Source organism: the organism of the source record quoted next, unplaced genomic scaffold, assembly GCF_019419815.1.
Source record: "Pyrus x bretschneideri cultivar Hongxiangsu unplaced genomic scaffold, Pyrus_bretschneideri_v1 Contig5, whole genome shotgun sequence".
Lineage (NCBI taxonomy): Eukaryota > Viridiplantae > Streptophyta > Magnoliopsida > Rosales > Rosaceae > Pyrus > Pyrus x bretschneideri.
The window spans coordinates 1,737,024-1,756,393 of record NW_025999787.1 but is presented as its reverse complement, the minus strand read 5'-3'; the positions used below and the strand labels follow the sequence as shown (position 1 = coordinate 1,756,393).

The 19,370-nt window shown below is 37.1% G+C and overlaps 3 protein-coding genes across 9 annotated transcripts; all 3 read left to right on the top strand.

Annotated features, from left to right (window-relative positions):
• The first annotated feature begins 5,135 nt into the window (after positions 1 to 5,135).
• Positions 5,136 to 8,904, top strand: LOC103954221. Of its 3 annotated transcripts, none has more exons than XM_048568858.1 (6): positions 5,136 to 5,445; positions 5,723 to 5,829; positions 6,377 to 6,881; positions 7,674 to 7,792; positions 7,890 to 8,101; positions 8,684 to 8,904. In XM_048568858.1, exons 1-5 carry the CDS (start codon positions 5,206 to 5,208, stop codon positions 8,086 to 8,088), a joined length of 1,170 nt encoding a protein of 389 aa, XP_048424815.1. In that variant the 5' UTR covers positions 5,136 to 5,205; the 3' UTR covers positions 8,089 to 8,101; positions 8,684 to 8,904. The 3 variants fall into 3 exon arrangements, with proteins under 3 accessions (XP_048424815.1, XP_048424814.1, XP_009364300.2); XM_048568857.1 differs by lacking the exon at positions 8,684 to 8,904 and adding an exon at positions 8,239 to 8,515 and having other exon boundaries at positions 5,137 to 5,445; XM_009366025.3 differs by lacking the exon at positions 8,684 to 8,904 and having other exon boundaries at positions 5,137 to 5,445; positions 7,890 to 8,515.
• Positions 8,905 to 10,260: 1,356 nt separating this feature from the next.
• Positions 10,261 to 15,970, top strand: LOC103954220 (pentatricopeptide repeat-containing protein At5g14770, mitochondrial). Of its 5 annotated transcripts, XM_018649153.2 has the most exons (5): positions 10,261 to 10,698; positions 10,863 to 11,042; positions 11,224 to 14,471; positions 14,656 to 14,762; positions 15,285 to 15,970. In XM_018649153.2, exon 3 carries the CDS (start codon positions 11,287 to 11,289, stop codon positions 14,350 to 14,352), a length of 3,066 nt encoding a protein of 1,021 aa, XP_018504669.2. In that variant the 5' UTR covers positions 10,261 to 10,698; positions 10,863 to 11,042; positions 11,224 to 11,286; the 3' UTR covers positions 14,353 to 14,471; positions 14,656 to 14,762; positions 15,285 to 15,970. The 5 variants fall into 5 exon arrangements, with proteins under 5 accessions (XP_018504669.2, XP_018504666.2, XP_009364299.2 ...); XM_018649150.2 differs by lacking the exon at positions 10,863 to 11,042 and having other exon boundaries at positions 15,290 to 15,970; XM_009366024.3 differs by lacking the exon at positions 10,863 to 11,042.
• Positions 15,971 to 16,735: 765 nt separating this feature from the next.
• LOC103954223 (zinc finger A20 and AN1 domain-containing stress-associated protein 3) lies at positions 16,736 to 17,718 on the top strand. The gene is made up of 2 exons (XM_009366026.3): positions 16,736 to 16,898; positions 17,027 to 17,718. The coding sequence occupies exon 2, from the start codon at positions 17,042 to 17,044 to the stop codon at positions 17,546 to 17,548; it is 507 nt and encodes a 168-aa protein (XP_009364301.2). The 5' UTR covers positions 16,736 to 16,898; positions 17,027 to 17,041; the 3' UTR covers positions 17,549 to 17,718.
• The last annotated feature ends 1,652 nt before the right edge of the window (positions 17,719 to 19,370 follow it).

Sequence of the window (19,370 nt, the reverse complement as noted above, 5' to 3'; positions counted from 1 at the left end):
ATATACCTATATACTTGAGAGTTTTCCCAAAAAAATGAAATTGAATGTTTATATGTTTTAAAATGCCATGCAAAGTGTCTGCCTATTTATTTATGCATTAGTAGTTGCACATATGAATGTTTGGTGTTGCGGATGCACAGGTAAGTGCCAGCTAAGTTTATAGTTTATGGTTGTGAATTAGTAGTTATGTGAGATGCATTGAGAGCTCATAAACCTACACCCTGGTGTTAGTGCTCCAGCCCAGAGTTAGGGCACAGTCCTTCACGTGATGTTCACCTCCCGCACCACACGCTCATCTTGGATCCAAGTTAGGTGCACAGTCCTGTCGTACAGACCACTATAGGTGGTTCCGAGTCGTAGGTGATTCACGATTATTCGCACAGTCTTCACGTGATCGTAGCACTCGAGCGTATTTATCTACACCCAATCCTGTCGTACAGACCACTTTAGGTGGTTCCGATTCATGTGCAAGTATAGTTGTTGAGATGTGGATTCAAGCGTTAGATTCAGCCGTACAGGTCACGTTAGGTGACTCCGGCTGACATATCATTTGCATTGATTGATATCACCTAGTTTACTTATACTTTATGCTGAGAAATTCGTCATGGCATATTTATGAATGTTGTTATTCTGAGCATGATTTCGATATATTCATATATTCTATTTTCTGGGAAATTATACAGGTTTTACGGAGAGGGGTTAGAACTTTTGAGAATGAAATGATTTTGAAAACCTTTGTTTTTTCCCACTCACATTTTCTGTTTTGCGCCCCTCTAGGTTTTAGGTAGAAGCGCTTTGGTGGCTTACAAGGACTTTGACGGTGGTTCTGACAGAACAACACAAATGTAGGATCACCTTTAGATGTTGTGTAATTAGTATTCGTCCTACTGGACTGCACTTAGGCTTTTTGTGCTCTGATTATGTTTATCACACTTAGTCTTACACTAGCGTATTACTTTAACTAGTTTATCTAGTAGTTTGGTTTTTATTTATTCGCTTTTCTATTATTATTTATACTTCCGCACTGTGCACATGGCTACGTCACTCTCACGTGACACCCAGCACGTCTTGATTTCGGTCGGGGTGTGTCATTAATACCACGTCTTAAGGGTTGCATAGTTTTTTAAAGAGTTTTCATAAAGTTTAATGAGTCTTCCATATTTAAATTTGATCTGAATACCACAAACGAATTGCATGTTTGATTTATATGTGTTGGGTTCTTTCCCTGCTTTCTTCCACTGTTATTTATAGTCATTTGTAAAAAGAGAAATATTTATAGGAAATGCATGCTTGTGAAAAATACAATTGAATATCGGCATGCCCACTACTAATTGAAGATAATTTAAAACTTATTTCATTCCTTCATTACCAGCAAATTAATAATAAGTAAATTACTTTTGTAAAATTCGTATCCAGTTCACGTGAGTAATGGTGTGAAAGCCTAGTACTAGGGAGGAGGATTCTCTTCCCTTCCCTCCCCTCCTATTTGAACGGTTATGGTTTAATCACGTTAACATCTTATATTGATTTTTTTATAGAGACAATAAAACAAAAAACAATGTGTGAGATGATGAGAGGGAAGGAGATGAGAATAGAAGGTACTCAAGTTCAAAATGATTTTGCTTTTTGGTAATAAAAATAAAAAATAGTACAAGGTGAAGTATAATCATGTTAATAGAATTGCAAGTGGAATGGCACATAAGTTGGCACAATATAATATGGTTAAACAATGCAACATCTGGGTTAGTTTGAGAAGCCTCCCAACTTAATTGTAGACCTCTTGCTGGAGGATTACAAATATGTATTTGTGGTCTGGACTCTTTTATCTTTCGTCCAGGTTAAAATTCCGATCAGTTTTTATCAAGGTCCATTAAATCATCTTATCCTCTTTACACGAATTCTGAACATGATCAACGAAGATCATAATTTTTGCAAGGGACTTATGGTATGTATTAAATTTTTTATTTATTTTTTTATTTTGGTCAACATGGTATGTAATAGTTCATGATCATGAATAAAGTAAAGACCTCATACTGAGGATTTTGAACACATTGCAGTTATTTTATTCCTTAACTTGTACCACTTAATTAAATCACAATCGAGATGCATGTTTGTTGTTTTGCTCTAATTTTTTAAGCGTAAAAATAGAGAGACTAAATTTCTAAACCAAATTTTGTAAACCAATGATGTATATGTTGATGATTATTTTAGTGTTGATTAACATGCTTAATTTGTGACATCCCACATCGTCCAGGGGAGTGATCCTTATATGTATATTCCCATCTCTACCTAGCACGAGGTTTTTTGGGAGCTCACTGGCTTGGGGTTCCATCAAAACTCCAAAGTTAAGCGAGTAGCGTGCGAGAGCATTCCCAAGATGGGTGATCCACTGGGAAGTTCTCGTATAAGTTTTCAGAAACAAAACCAACCGTGAGGGTGTGCTGGGGGCTCAAAGCGGAAAATATCGTGCTATGGTGGAGTCGGGTCCGGGAAGTGGTCCCGCCCGGGCCGGGATGTGACATAATTTCTATTGATGTCACTCATTGATTTGCAAATTTAGTTTAAAATTTTGATCTCCCTAGCATTATTATTATTATTTTTTAAATAACTGGTGAGAGATGTTATTTAATTTTTTGTTTTGGATGTGAATATTAAAAACAAACAATTCTTCATAACACAAGCTGGTTCTCCACTTGATGAAAGTGAGATCAATCCACCACCAGCAAGCAAAACAGATAATCCGATGAGGCCATATAGCTGTTTGCTTTCAAATTGTAATTAATTTTGTTTCATCATGATTTTCAAGTAAATTGGTAATAGTAAAAAAGAAGAAAAATGTTGAGATTTTCAAGTAAATTGGTAATAGTAAAAAAGAAGAAAAATGTTTTCAAGCTTAAAGTTTCGATCAAAAAAACTAAGATATAAAAGCTTGAAAACTTTCTGAATTGTGAGAAACCTGATGTGGGGAGATTCTTCTTAGACATTTCACCTCTCATATGTTTAAGCTTAAATTTGTCCAAATTTCACTTACATTTTTTATTTTTAAAAAGGGACCAACTAGTGACTTTGTCACGGCAGTCTACCATTCCAGAAGGCCAGGAAGACTACTTGGATCTAAAGTTAAATTATGACTTTGGATAAGAACAGCGGAAATTAGGCTAAAACTATGATGTAATACATTGGTTAATATTATCTCATTCTTAAATTTGGAGTGATGGGTGCAGCTGATTCCCAATACAAGAGAAGAAGAGGTGAAGAGATGAAGGCACTCAAACAACCATTCAAACAACTCTCTCATTTCTTTCTCAAATTATTAAGAAACAAAGCCTCGTAATAGCTAGCGTTTTTTATTTACTCCGAAAAAAAGAAGAAGACATCTTCTCCAACCTCTTTCAATTCATCACAGCTTCCTCTTTATGCTTATTCCTCTTGTTGTAATTTGTTGTATTAGTATGAATCTCTCCCCTTGAATTAATATTGTTATTTCAATACAGAGTACTTAAGCAATTTTTCTTGCTCTTTGAATCAAAAGCTTGAACTCCTGAATTTTCACCTAAGAGGCCCTAAAGCCCAAACTAGACAGAAGCCACAACTTTACATACCTAAGAGGGCTGCCTTTGAGATTTTGGGAGCTCGGTGTGAAATTCTAAAAGGTCCCTCCTTAAGATAGTTTTCTAAAAAAAAGTAGAACAATCTATTGATGCTAAAAACAATAACTTAAATGAAAATAAATTTTAGGATTCACTAATTGTAATTTTACAAACGTCATTAAATAATAAGTAAAAAAGTTACATAATCTTCATTAAATAATAAAAAACAATTCAATCTTAGACAACCAAACAAAAAAAAAAAAAAAAAAAAGAAATCTTAAAAACTCTAATTTTAAAGTGTCACTTGAATATAAAATATTATTATATAATAAAATTGAAGAAAAAAAACCAATCGTTTTTGGAATGTTGTTATTGACACTTCAAATATTTTATTTCACACGGTATACAATGAGATTTTAAAGTGTTAATAAAAGAAATTTTTTTAATATATAGATTATTACATATAGGTTTAGATGACAAAATTTTTTGGGGGCCCTTCAAATTTGGGGAATTGCACAATTGCACTTTCGCTTCCCCCATAACTGCATGTGCTAGAAGGCAACATTTTTCAGTGTAAGTGGAACATAAGACGGTACACTGCTTGCTTTTATAATTTAGATATTAAGAAGGGACTTTGCAAAATTAATGCAAAAGGAACTAGGGTTGAAAATTTATCCAAATAGAACTTTTAGCCCTGTATAAAAAAAACAAGCTTTCGTACTTATAACGTGTTGTAAACTACATGAGAGTTGACTCTTAATGGATACTAAGAAATGTCATTACAAAGCTGTCATTTGATTCAAGCATAATTACTCCCTTTTTTTTTTTTTTTTAATTTGTTTAAAAAGAGGACAACTAGTGACAAGTCACGGTCATCTATTCCTTCTGGGGGCCAGGAAGACTCGTAGTGGCATTTCAGCCTTCCCGTGACCACAAGTCTAGCTTCCTCACCAACAGTGGGTTTTAAACCCGAGACCTTTAGTTTTTAGTTTTAAATCCGTCCATTATTACTGGGCGAGCAGCTTGAAGGCACCCCTTGCTACACCACTCAACGCCTTGATTCGCTTGGTGAACTCTTCTCCAAACTTGTAAAATCCCTCCACAATGACAAAGATGACATTGTAGATCAATGTTGAACGGAAAGTAACCAAAAGTATTAGCTATGAATATGTGTACAATTTGTCTGTCGGGTGATACTGAATACTAACGTCTTGAAGGCTTTCGATCGCTGGCTAGTGGCTCTACTACAACGTTACATGGTTTCGACGTTCGAGATGATATTGAATATAGGAATTCATAGTGACCAAAATAGTAATTTTATGTCAAACTAAAAAGGAAAATATGCCAAAATAATTACTTTTCATGTCTCAATTATTAAAACAATTAGTTTACTATATCGTCCATGTGTGATGAACATGTCATTAATATTTAATAGAATATCATCGATATTTGATTGATGATGTGTAATCAATATTTAATTTTGTGGGTTCAACCATTATGATTAGATTTTAAACTGATTTATCAAATTTCTTTTTATAAAAAATATTTTTCAAAATAACCCTACCTCTCAAGGTCAAGGCGTAGTCGAGCGCCGGTGGTTGAAAAACTGAAAGAGATGGGAAAGCGCGATAAGAAACCGAGACACCAGCAAAGGAGAGCTGCCTTCCACTACACTGAGGAAGACGATGGTGACGGTGATTATCAAGGTCACTCCGCTTCCAAGCTCACTGTTTCCGAAGAAGAAGAGGAGGAGGAGGAGGAGGAGGAGGAGGAGGCGGCGGAGGAGGAGGTTGCTGATGAATACCCATCAACTGATATGCCCTCAAAGTTTCTTCTTTATCAACAATCTGTACAGGTTCGGCCCATTCACAGTCGTTTTACTAACCCCATGTTTGGTAGCTGAGAAAATATGGGAAAATCTTAAAAAAAATGCCATACATTTTGATGGGAAACTGGAAGAAACTTTGAAGTAAACCCAATTCATGTGAACCTGGTATATCTGTTGTGTAAAATATTTGTTGTTGTTTTTGTTTCTGATCTTTACTTACAAGTAAACCCAAATGAATGGTTTTATGTGGTTTTTCAAGAGGAGGTTTGATATGTGATTAATTTGAAGTTTATATTATGTGCAGTCGCCGAAAGGAGACATAAGCTATTTGCAGAAGTTCTTTTTGATGTACGTGGGTGGGAGGTTACCTCTCCATCTCCAAGAAGATTTCTGTGGCACTGCACTGCTTAGGTACATTGCTATCCTTTTTATACATATCTGAACAGAGGTTTGAAACTAGTTTTTGGATATTTGTATTCTAACTGGAAGCTTTACTGTTGCTTTTTGGTGCCTTTTGTTGAGGACTTGCTGCCATAGGTTTCTCGTAAAGATTGTTTGTTTATTTTTATTAAAACATCAATCGCCAGTTCCAGTATGTGCGGTTAGTTTCCATAACGGAAGCTGTAGCAGTTGAGATTTGATTCACGGCTCCAGTTGTCATATTGAATGAAATACAGAGATTTAGTTAAAAGAAGAGGTCGTGGTTCTACAACCTAATTGGCCTTCGTTATGTTGTCAGGGTTATAAATATGCACAATTGTACATGTTCGAGCTTCTTCTAGCTATGATAAAGTAACTATTTCAGCGGATAGGCTATAGACTTATTTTGTATTATATTTTAGGTATCTATTGACACTGGAGATGCAAATAGGCGATTACATAAGTAAAAAGCAATTAAGTTCTCAGTCACAGTTTCAAGCACAGTATAAGGACCTAATGCAAATTATGTGGTTGACAGTGCAGAATGGCTCCGGACTGACCCGAGAAGGACTGCTGTAGGGTTGGATTTGGACCCTGAAGCTCTAAACTGGTGCATGGAGAACAACATAAATAAAGTTGGGTCTGATGGATATTCCAGAATATCCCTCTTTCACGGGAATGTCTTACAACCTCTTGAGGCCAAACTAATTAAGTCTGAGGCTGAGGAGCAGATGAGAAACATTTCACTCAGTGAGAACGGAGATGGTTTGGAGAGTGATGGATTGCAATCTACTCTTCAAGAGAGCTCATCTTCCTCACATGATGAGATGTACTTGAGCAATCATCCGTTGCCTGCTAGAGACATTGTGTGTGCTTTTAACTACAGCTGTTGTTGTCTCCATCAACGTGCTGAACTGGTTCTGTATCTCAAGCATGCTCTTGCTGTCTTGTCAAAGAAAGGTGGAATATTTGTAATGGATTTGTACGGCGGTACATCCTCAGAGTGCAAGCTAAGGCTTCAAAGGAGATTTGCCAATTTTACGGTACAAAACTTCATTTCAAATACTTCTTGCTTATTGTTGCATTATTTGCACTTAATCAGAATCGCAGTGCTTGTGTGTGGTTTAAGATGAAAGCAAAAGAAAACAATATGAAACAGAGGCCAATAAGCCATATAAATATGACATATATTAGTGGAATCCTCTGTGCTAGACATCCCAACTTTCTTACGCTTCAGATGCACCACTGATTTACCAACCAATAGGAACTAATTGATAGGCAAGGAAGAAAAAGCCAAAAAACCAAAAGTACACAAATTTTGGACAACTCAATCAATTGGTGAAACTGGCTGATTGACTACAGCTGTGTCCTGACGTCCTCAGAGAGATGAACAACGCATGTATATATGTATATGTATATTTTTCGTTTTGAGAAAATTTTACAGTGTTATGTTGATTAAGTGTATTCATGTTCAGCTTCTGAGAGTTGTGCTACTAGTCCTCCTAACCCGACTTGGGATCATTAAATCACTTCTCGTTCTCCAATCCCGTTGTGCTTCCCAAGAAACCCATCCCTGGAGCCCAAGGTCGGTCCTCCTTTTTTCGTCCTCCCATTTAATGGAGGGTGGGTCTGTAGAAGGCAACAAGCTTTTTTAAAATATTTCATAGGAAGCTGAATATAGGTTTTAGAATATGGCCTTTTATCTGCTGAAGAATATCTAGGGACCTAAGTTTATGTGATGGGCTCACCTCTATGACGCAGAGCAGATCGAATCTTATGAAATAACTTCCAAAGATGTCTCTTGTATTTATTTAAAGTTCTATTGGCTTTTGCAGTATGTTTGGGAGCAAGCTGAATTTGATATCATTGAGCGCAAGACAAGAATTAGCCTCCATTTCCATCTCAAAAAACAGCAGAAGAAAATTCGACATGCGTTTTCATACAGCTGGAGGCTGTAAGTCGTTATGTTTTTCCAGTTATAACTTATTGATAATTTTTTGTAATTCTGGTAAATTCTGAATTATTGAGAGACGACTGCTCATTTGCCTCAGGTGGTCGCTGCCGGAGATCAAGGACTGCTTAGAAGAGGCAGGCTTTAAGTCGGTCCATTTTTGGCTGAGGAAGATGCAAGACAGCGGAGAAATCCGAAGAACAGAGGGTTTTGGTGTTGGGCGAGACATAAAATATGAAGAGGTGAAACATTTTCAGCAACATGATTCATGGAATGCATACATCGTAGGTGTTGCATAGCTCCATGCATAAGGTAAGTTTCGCATCGAGCTTGGATTGAATATCTACCCCGACTAAAAGAACCATAGTTTTCGACTAAGTAGGTGTTAAGCTGTTTTTGAAAGTTATGAACCTATTTTCCATTTGTATGCTTCAAATGTTTGCTTGCAGTATTCACTCTGTGCTCTCACCGCTATAGTCGATCATTGCTGACTCAGGGTAGACCGAAAATAGCTTAGGTCTGGCAGTCTTTTACAAGTTAGGGAAGAATACCAGACTTGACGTTTTGTTTTACTCCATGTACGAACATGTCCATTTTGTTACTTGTTACTGTTAACTTAATTTCACAGTTAACGTTGATTACCCAAAAAAGTTCACAGTTAAACGTCGTTATGTAATTTATTGTTGTAGACACCTTGCATCAAATTATGAAAACCTGTTGTATATACTTTTCTGTGATTCCTGATCAAAGTCGAAAGAACATGAGAAATATATCTGTGACGGGTTGGAGGTGTATTTTGGATTCCAACCTGTGCCCAAAAACTACAAATCAGAATAAGTTACTACAAATTTACATTTACAATGTTACTACGTTCCGGCATGGCACAAACAGCAGGAGTTTCCGTCACCGGAGAATCTCTGCTGAGCTCCCAAATCGCCCTTCGATTTTGAACGATGTGCATCTCCGGAATTTTGGAAGATGGGGGTGACCGGAGAGAGAGGGGATCCAGGATTATGTATTTGGTTTTTAATTTCTTTATTTGTTTTTATGAATTTTATCAGATAAAAGATATTATTTTTATAAAATTTGTGACAGTACAATAGTACATTATTGGACTTGTGGACTCTATGTATGCCATATCAGCATAATAACAGAGGTATTGATGAAATCTTAACAAATATTGATGCACGACAGTGAAAGTCGAGGGTCCTGAAATTCAAGGATCAAAATGAGGAGTTAGGTCAAATTTAGAGACTATCTGCAATAAAAATTTAAAATGATTTTCACACTCGTTTTGTCTTTGTCACTACGGGTGTAAATGAGCTGAGCTGAGACAAATACCAAGTTGCTTAAGCTTTTGGCTTAGATGATACTATTTGTGTTCAAGCTCAGCACAAGTTCGAAAAAAGCTCGTAATTGCAAACTCGAGCTCAACTAGGATGATTTTTTCAAGCTCGTTTGTAAACAAAACATGAGCTTTTGATTGACGCTCAACTCATTCTTCAAACAAGCTCGAACTTATGTTTATGGATGGGTTTGGTTTCATTTGGTTCGTTTTTTGTCAAAACTGAAACCGAACCGAAACTTGATTTTCTTTTGGTTCGGTTTGATTTTATTTTGGTTTCCTTTTTTCAGTTTGGGTTTGGTTTTTTTTTTTTTTAATTTTATTTTATAAAACTTGATATTTTCTTAATATGGAATTTAGAAAAGAAGCTCGCATTGGTAGACTAATAATAAGAAAATGAGGAAAGTGGGAATGTAGTTGTACGTATACAAGATCATATAAACCAATCATATTCTATCAATAACCTCAATTGTAAAGAAAGATGATCACCTTATCTATTCCAAAAGAAAATAAATAGAGAAGCTCTTTCAAGTTCCAAAGCTTTCCAATACTTTCTTCTATAAGACGATAACCAATGGAATATCCTCCTTAATTGAATCAAGTATGCTCATTGAAAAAGCGCTAGACTTAGTTTCAAACTTGGCAACAAAGTTTCACAAAAGAAACATAATGGACATACATTCATAAAGACTAAAGGGATTCAGTTAGGTTTTTTGGTGTTCGGTCCGATATTTTTCAATTTTCAGTTTTTTTTAACTCACCCCTACTTATGTTTAGGTCGATTTAATTTCATAAAAACCTAACAAAATAAACATAATAACAAGCCATTGATTTGAATTATGCAAAAGTATCTGGCCTAAATAATAAGTTAATGCTTTAAAATAATTGCAATCCAACGGAAAAAGATACGAGCTCCTCACAACAATTATTGACCCAACATATCAAAAGCTCAAGCTCGACTCATTTTTCAAACGAGCCTAATATATTGTCGAAGCTCAATTAGTTTAATGTACGAACTGAGCTTCAACGAGCTAAAAAGGAGCCAAACACTAGTTAAACCAGAACCTTTCCTTTCCACCTTGGATTAAATAAAGCAAAAGAAAATGGAAAAAGCTCTTCGTCGGATTCTTTTTCAAAAGATCCAAGAGATCCCGTAATTGTGTTCATTTATCGTATATCGTACGGTCAGAAATTATTTAAAATTTAAAATTCAAATAGTATCTAATGAAAATTAATTGCACAATGTACGATGAACGAACACGTTTACGAAATCCCTAAGAAAATGATCCTAGATGCTCCCCTCCTCTGGATCCTTTTCCAAAGAAAATAAAGTAAACATAAAGTGTGTCGATAAAGTATTGAACCGGTAGAGTAAGGGTTTTCTCCATCACGACCCAAATTGAAGCAGCGAGACCGGATTCCCGTCGACGACGGCGACGCGTCAACAGCCGTGATCAACCTCCTGAATATTATCCCTTCTCCCCCAGCCTCCACGACTGCAGCCTTAGCACTGCCCCTGTTTTACCACCAGCCTCCACGACTGGAGCCTAACCAGTACCAGTAGGTAAATTATTTTTCCCTTTTTGTCCTCTGTAAATATATGCACACACACACACACACACACACACACGTATGTTTGTTAGTTTCTGTTTGGCTGGTTGCGTTTTTGCTTTGATTGGTCGCTTAGAAAACGGAACTAATCAGACATTGCTTTCTGATTTCGATTAGGTTCAGTTCTTTAGTGGAGCGATAGCGTAAGTGGGACGATTTGGTTAAGTTAGGACTAAATTATGAGGTTGGCAGCTTTCAATTTAAACTGTATAGGTGAAATGGCGGACAAGAAGTAGTGGAATTATTTGAGGTATTGAGTTGCAAATGGCTACATTGATGAAAGCAGTGAAAAAAAAGGTAGAGTTTGGTTTTTGGATCAGTTGCTTGCGTTTCCTGTGCAAAATGGTTATACCGAATTCTTGTTAACTTGCTAGCATGATGTTTGGAAAACCATTTCACAGTGCTTCGTAGAACTTGTAGAATTGATTATTATAAACTATATGATCATGTGAACTAGTTTTGTTCTATTGTTTTGTAGGATCATGTGAAGTCCCAATAAGCTAGAAAAGTTTGGTGTTAGTTCCTTATTATTTGGGTGGTGATGTTCTTCAGTAAGTTTGAATCATTGAGCTTCTTGTCATCAGCCAAACTTCGTCGATCAATTCCCATGGCCATTAAAAACCCACCCATCTCTGCTCCTTCCCATGTTCAAAGCTACAGTTCTGCCATCCCGCCATCCAAGACCCACCTCTACGCATCGTTCTTCTGCACCCTCGTACACCTTTACTTGACATGTGGCAGATTTTCCAATGCTTCTGGTGCCCTCTATTCTATGCGAAATCACGGCCTTGTTCCTGATTTGCCGCTCTGGAATCAACTTCTTTACCAATTCAATGCCTCAGGTTTCGTCTCTCATGTATCTTTTCTTTACGCTGAGATGCTCTCTTGTGGGGTTATGCCCAATATTTTTACCCGCAACATATTGATTCATTCTTTTTGCAAAGTCGGAAACTTGAGTCTTGCACTAGATTTCCTGAGGACTGGTGAAATTGATACTGTTTCATATAATACTGTCATATGGGGTTTCTGCAAACAAGGATTGGCTTATCAGGCTTTTGGGTTTTTGTCTCAAATGGTGAAGAGGGATATATCAATCGATTCGTATACTTGTAATACACTAGTTAACGGGTTTTGTCAAATTGGTTTGGTAGAGTATGCAGAATGGGTTATGGATAATTTGGTGGATGGTGGAATTCCACAGGATGTTGTAGGTTTTAACACCTTGATTGCTGGACATTGCAAAGCTGGTCAAGTTAGTCAGGCACTTGAATTGATGGAGAGAATGTGTAGGGACAGTCTGTCGCCTGATATTGTTACTTATAATACTCTCATACATGGGTTTTGCAACATGGGTGATTTTGTAAGGGCCAAGAGTCTTATAGATACAATGTTGAGATCACGGAGAAACAAAGAAGGCCCTCAAGATGAAAGAGATGATGGCCAGAATCAGACTAAAGGTGAGAACTTGAAACCAAACCTTATAACACACACCACACTCATTAGTTCTTACAGTAAGCAGCAAGGACTTGAAGAAGCTCTGTCTTTGTATGAAGAAATGGTTATGAATGGCATTTATCCCGATGTAGTTACTTATAGCTCCATTATAAATGGCCTTTGCAAGTATGGGAGGTTATCAGAAGCCAAAGTGCTTCTAAGGGAGATGGAGGAAATGGATGTGGATCCTAATCATGTCTCCTACACTACCCTTGTGGATTCCTTGTTTAAAGCAGGCTCTTCCATGGAAGCTCTTGCTCTTCAAAGCCAAATGGTTGTTCGTGGCCTGGTTTTTGATTTGGTAATCTGTACTGCTTTAATTGTTGGACTCTTTAAGGTTGGGAAAGCTGATGAGGCTAAAGACCTGTTTCAAACAATTTCAAAGCTTGGCCTAGATCCAAACTCTATTGCCTACTCTGCATTCATACATGGGCTTTGCAATTTAGGAGACATGAATGATGCAGAATCTATACTTAAACAAATGGAGAAGCGCCACATTCTACCAAATATTATTACTTATTCTTCAATGATAAATGGCTTCATGAAGGAAGGAAAGCTTGATGAGGCCATGAATTTATTAAGGGAGATGGTGCAAAAGAATATCCTGCCAAATGCTTTTGTGTATGCAACACTAATTGATGGGTGTTTTAAGGCAGGCAAACAAGAGTTTGCTCTTGATCTTTACAATGAAATGAAAATCAGAGGATTGGAGGAAAATAGTTTCATACTTGATGCTTTTGTGAACAACATGAAAAAGTGCAGAAGGATGGAGGGAGCTGAAGGATTAGTTATGGATATGACTTCTGGGGGTTTGTGTCTTGACCGTGTTAACTACACATCTCTAATGGATGGTTACTTTAAAGCGCGAAAGGAGTCAATTGCTCTTAACTTGGCCCAAGAGATGATGGAGAAAAATATAGGGTTTGATGTTGTTGCATACAATGTCTTGATGAATGGTTTACTGAGGCTTGGGAAGTACGAAGCAAAATCTGTTTGTACTGGAATGAAAGAGTTGGGTTTGGCTCCTGACTGTGCCACATACAATACCATGATTAATGGATTCTGCAGAGAGGGTGACACTGAAAATGCTTTTAAACTCTGGCATGAGATGAAGTGTCAAGAGTTAATTCCAAACTCAAACACTTGTAACATTCTGATACGAGGACTTTGTGATACCGATGAGATAGGAAAAGCAATAGATGTCTTAAATGGAATGGTGGCTGATGGTTCTCTTCCTACATCATTTATTCACAGAATTCTGCTTGATGCTTCTTCAAAGAGTAGAAGAGCTGATTCAATTTTGCAGATGCATCATAAGCTTGTATGTATGGGGCTTAACCTCAATCGGGATGTTTATAATAATCTCATCACTGTCTTGTGTAGGCTAGGTATGACCATGAAAGCTACTTCAGTATTGAAAGAGATGACTGGAGGAGGATTTTTAGCTGATATTGATACCTACAATGCCTTTATATGTGGATATTGCAGAAGCAGCCATATGAAAAGGGCTTTTGCTACTTACTCGCAAATGTTGGCTGAGGGAGTTTCTCCAAATATTGAAACGTACAATCTTCTTTTAGGGGGACTTTCAGGTGCTGGTCTGATGACAAATGCAGAGGAGTTCTTTGGTCAAATGAAGAACAAAGGCTTTGTTCCTAATGCTTCTACATATGACACTTTGGTTTCTGGTCATGGTAAGAAGGGAAATAAAAAGGAAGCTATAAGACTTTATTGTGAAATGGTAAGCAAGGGTTTTGTTCCCAAAACTAGCACCTATAATATCCTTATTAGTGATTTTGCTAAGGTGGGAAAGATGAGCCAAGCTAGGGAGCTTATGAATGAGATGCAGACAAGAGGGACCTCTCCTAACTCTTCAACTTACAACATACTAATCTGTGGCTGGTGTAGGCTATCAAGGCAGCCAGAGCTGGAGAGAAATTTGAAAAAGTCATATCGGGCTGAGGCAAAAAGATTATTAACTGATATGAAAGAAAAAGGGTATGTTCCATGTGAAAGTACCGTTCTATGCATCAGTTCTACCTTTGCTCGACCAGGAAAGAAGGCCGATGCTCAGAGGCTATTGAAGGAACTCTATAACAAAAAGAACACATGATAGATGGGAATGAAGAATATAGGAAATACTCATTATGGCACATAGATTGCCTTTCATTCCATACTGAGGCTGGATTAATTCTTCAATTGGAAACCAAGTCCTGAAAGGCTTGATATATGGTATGCATTCCTCATTCCATACTTAGTATAGCTATTTGTTTTCGTTGAAAATTTGTAAAAGTTAAATTAAGTACTGAAGTTGTGGTATTCTGTTTTTGTTTCTGATCTTATTTTAGAACTAAATCCAAATGAATGATTTAATGTGGTTCTTCAAGAGGAGTTTTGAAGTTTATATTATATGCAGTTGCCGAAAGGAGACATAAGCTATTTGCGGAAGTTCTTTTCAATGTATGTGGGTGGGAGGTTATATATACATCCCCAAGAATATTTCTGCGGCACTGCCCTTCTTAGGTATATTACTATCCTTTTTATTGACATATCTGAACAGAGGTTTAAAACTAGTTATCCGATATTTGGATTCTAACTGGAAGCAATATTGTTGCCTTTTTGTTGACGACTTGCTGCCACTAAATTTTCATTAAAACTGTTTGTTTACTAAAACATTAGTTGCCATATCGGAAGCTGTAGGTGTTGGTGATTCAATTCACAGCTCCCCAGTTGCCATATGTGGTGATTTAGTGCTAATGAGTTATTGCAGATTAGTTGAAAGAAGAGATGGTGATTCTACAACCTTGTTGGCCTTCTCTATGTTTTCAGGGGTCATATATATGTACATGTTCATTCTTCTAACTATGATACATAACTAAGAGGGGTGTCTTGTGGCTAGATTTATTTTCTGTTATGATAAAGTTATCTATCAGCACTATGTGGAGATGCAAACTGGCCAGTTTCATATGTACAAAATCAACAAGTTCTCTGTCACTGTTCCCAGCACTGTGTCTAAAGACCTAACACTAGCTCTGTGTATGACAGTACAGGATGGCTCTGGAATGACCGAAGCTGTAAGGTTGGATTTGGACCCTGAACTGCTAAATTGGTGCATGGAGAACAACATAAATAAAGTTGGGGCTGGTGGATATTGCAGAATGTCCCTTTTTCATGGGAATGTCTTGCAACCTATCGACGCCAAAATAATAAAGTTTTATCCGAGAAGTTGAGGAGAAACATTTCACTCAGAGAGAACGGAGATGGTTTGGAGAGTGGTGGATAAGAATCTACTCTTCAAGAGGACTCTTCTTCCTCACAAGATGAGAAGTACTTGAGGAACCATCTGTTACCTGCTAGAGCATTGTGTGTGCTTTTAACTAGAGGAGTTGTCTCCATCAATGTGCTGAACTGGTTCTGTATTTCAAGCATGCTCTTGATGCCTTGTCAAAGAAAGGTGGGATATTTGTTATGGATTTGTATGGCGGTACATCCTCGGATTGCAAGCTAAGGTTTCAAAGGAGATTTGCCAATTTTCCTGTGAAGAACTTCATCGGAATCCCAATGTTGGTGTCTAAAAAGCAGAATAGTTTTGGTTTATTGCCTTTTAGTTTGTGAAGATTATTTAGGGACCTAAGTTTATGTGGTCTCGCCTCTGTGATGCAGAGAAGATCATCTTGTAACTGATTAAAGTATGTTTACTTGCAAAGATGGGTTTATTTTTATTTTTTTTTCAGTTTTAATGTCTTCTATATCGTGAAAGAATATTGAGTGTAGGCTTCGTTTTGAAGTATTGATATTTTTTTTTTAGTTCCTGGTAACTTCTGAATCATTTGGAGAAGGTTTTAGTTGAACTTAGTCTAGGTGAGTCTCATTAAACGTAATCCCTGCGTGAAACAAACACGGGATTACATCAAGAGTTAGTCCAGTCTAGTCCAAGGAAATATAGTAGAGCCAAACAAAGGGACTAGCATCTAACAAATGACAACTAATGATTTTGTGCGCAAGAAAAGGCTAGTATGTAATAAATAACAATTAATGATTAAATAACAAAAAATGCTTGACCATTGCTCTTATTTAATTTATTTAATCTGATGATTAAAAATTAAAAAAAAAACCTTGTGAGAAATAAGAAAAGATGTGCTGATGGCACTACTACAATAAAATCAATTACAACACGTGTTGGCGTTTGCAACCAGTTGTAGGCATGTACCTTTCAATGGCCAGCAGCAGCCGGATTTATAAAAATTAAAAGCGGGGACCCACTCCAACACCCGCACGAAGGGAAGGCCCACATGAAAACGATACGAGCGGTCCCGGATCGGCAAACCGAGCGGGTCCAAATTGGCGTGGCGAATTAAATATCCAAAATCCCTGCCGTGCCCGAAACGACTTCGAGAAGATGACCAATTTAATTATTTCAAAATTTGAACGGCCTCAATAAAATCCCCCTCTTCTGTCTAATTTACGCGCATTTTAATAAGAGGAAAAAAAAAAAAAAAAAAAAAAAGAGAGAAAAAGGAGAGGAATTTTGTTTCCTCTGAGGACCAGGAATCCCAATCGCCAAGGGACCGCCTGGTTTTTCTTTTTTCCTTCCTTTCGGTTTGTTCTTCCCAGAAATTGTGATTCTGCGATCACCTTCTTAATTCGATTTCCAAACAGGTATTTTGGTTGTGTTGTCATTTGGATCTGTTTGGTTTGGGGGAAATTTTTTCTGATTTGTCGAGATTTTGATCGGATTCGGATATCTGGTTGCGGAAATATTCGAATAATTTGTTTTGGAATTGCAGAAAATTGAGATCGTAATGGCGGAAGAGCATCGTTGCCAGGCACAGCAGCTATGCGTCAACAACTGCGGTTTCTTCGGAAGCCCGACGACGCAGAACTTGTGTTCCAAATGCTACCGTGACTTGCAGCTCAAGGAACAACAGGCGATCGCTCTCAACCAAACTCTCATCTCCTCTTCCTCTTTCGCTTCTCCTTCCTCGTCCTTCTCTCCCTCTCGTCCGTTTTCGTCCCCGCTGAACTCCGTCTCACCCGCGCACAAGGCACGGGTGGAGCGCGTGGTCGAAGCGAAGGAGGAAGAGGAGAAGGAGGCCGCGCCGTCGGCGGGGGCGCAGGCGAACAGGTGCACGACGTGCCGACGGCGCGTGGGGTTGACGGGGTTTAAGTGCAGGTGCGGGATGACGTTCTGTGGGACCCACAGGTACCCGGAGCAGCACGCGTGCGGGTTCGATTTCAGAGGGATGGGGAAGGAGCAGATCGCCAAGGCCAACCCGGTTGTGAAGGCGGAGAAGCTGCATAAGATTTGAGAGGAGGCGGCCGTTAATATCATTATTTCCAGGGTTGCCGTGGTCATTTTACTTTTCGTGGTGTGGGAAATTTGGGTAGGGGATGGTTGGCTGATGGTGTGGGTGGGATAATGCTATTGCTTGGTCTTTGTAAAAATTTAATCATAATTTAATGGTTTCCGCTTTTTTTCTTTCCCCCTTTTTCAGAAGAAAAAGAAAACAATTTGTCCATAATTCAATCAGCAATTGTACGTGTGAATCATGTGATATTACACTATTTAAATACATTGTAGTGAATTAGTGGTACATAAGAAAATATGCAAAAACATAAGTGTAACAAAAATTCCATACCTAAATATATGATACTAAACTAGTGTATCGAAATGTTCGTACCTAAATATATTATACTAAACTAGTGTATCGAAATGTTCGTACCTAAATTACAATGAATTAGTGGCACATACGACAATATGCAAAAATATAAGTGTATCAAAAAATCTTTACGAAAATATCTTCTTATACAAGATACTTACTATAATAAGAATTAAAATTTATAATATAATTTTAAAAATTTATTTATGAACACCATAAAATTATAAATAAAAAATAAAGACATTATATACATAAACTAGCATTAAATAGAGTCTAGGGACTAAAATCAATTTTTAATCTTGTATAAGACATTTTTCTAAACTTCATCTTATTTAAGAATTAAAATTTAATTTTCTAAGGAAAACTAACGAAAAATAAAAAAAAAACTTTAGTTTTAATGAAAAATGACAAATAAAGATGTAGTAAATAGTACCAGAAAAAAAATAAAAATGTTATTTTTCGTTAAAAGTAAACAATACCGGAAGTGTTTTGTTAAAACTTCCAATTTTCTATTATTCTAATTGCCATGCCGTCAGCTCCCTAATTGCTATGTGAAAAAGAATTTTTTTTTTTTTTTTTTTTTTGGCAAACAACATACATCTATTTCACAAAAGAGGTTGGATCTAAGGTCAGCTTCGGTGGCTGTTAGTGTTGGAGAATTCGGTTATAATTTTATTAGGCTGATTGAAGACTAACTCAATCAAGTAAGGAATCAGAATCAAATTCAATCATGGTTTCACAAAATAATTCTAAGATATTATTTATTCAATGATCTCCGGTATAATTCTTTCATACTCCATCCTACGGGTTACACACCTTAGCCAACCAGATGGCGACACATGGTGCGAGATCCCTCTTCTCCATGGCTGGCCCTATGCTCTATAAATACCTCATTTTTTCACAAATTTTAGTAAGCTTTTGCCACACAATTAATCCCTAAAACTCTCTCTTTAGAAAGCTGACTTAGGCATGTCCATTGGCCAAACCCATACCCCAGTCCTTGGGCCCACAGCTTTGGTTTTTGGTCAAATGTGTTTATTTATTTTATATGTACAAATTCGCTAAGATCGAACATAACAAATTTTTACTACCACAATTAGTCTGTTAAATTTTTCGTTAGATAAACAAAACAAAACCCTAAATCAACAACTCTCACCTCCCCTCTCAAACTTTTTCTTGGGCATGCAGTCGACCTCTTTCTTGTTATTCATATAATTGTACCGCACTAGGGATTTGAAATAGGGTCAGGAAGAAGTTTTTTTTTACCCGAAGATGAGGAGAATGAATACTCAACACGTGAAGGTACTTTGCGCAAAACAATGGAGGCCATTGCTTACATGGTTTCCTCCCTTTTTAGTTTTTATATTTTTAATCTTTGTCTAATTGTGTAGTCTTCTTCCGTTTTATGTTTTTATTTTTAATATTAGTTTTAATTCACTTAAACATCCATGTCATTAAATGAATTAATATG

What these genes read in the sequence shown, in the direction of transcription:
- LOC103954221 (XM_048568858.1), top strand. Translation starts at nt 5,206, where the DNA reads ATGGGAAAGCGCGATAAGAAACCGAGACACCAGCAAAGGAGAGCTGCC. An exon ending in GGAGATTTGCCAATTTTACG is followed by an intron (nt 6,882 to 7,673) that starts GTACAAAACTTC and finishes TGGCTTTTGCAG; the next exon opens with TATGTTTGGGAGCAAGCTGA. An exon ending in TTTTCATACAGCTGGAGGCT is followed by an intron (nt 7,793 to 7,889) that starts GTAAGTCGTTAT and finishes CATTTGCCTCAG; the next exon opens with GTGGTCGCTGCCGGAGATCA.
- LOC103954220 (XM_018649150.2), top strand. Translation starts at nt 11,287, where the DNA reads ATGTTCTTCAGTAAGTTTGAATCATTGAGCTTCTTGTCATCAGCCAAA.
- LOC103954223 (XM_009366026.3), top strand. Translation starts at nt 17,042, where the DNA reads ATGGCGGAAGAGCATCGTTGCCAGGCACAGCAGCTATGCGTCAACAAC.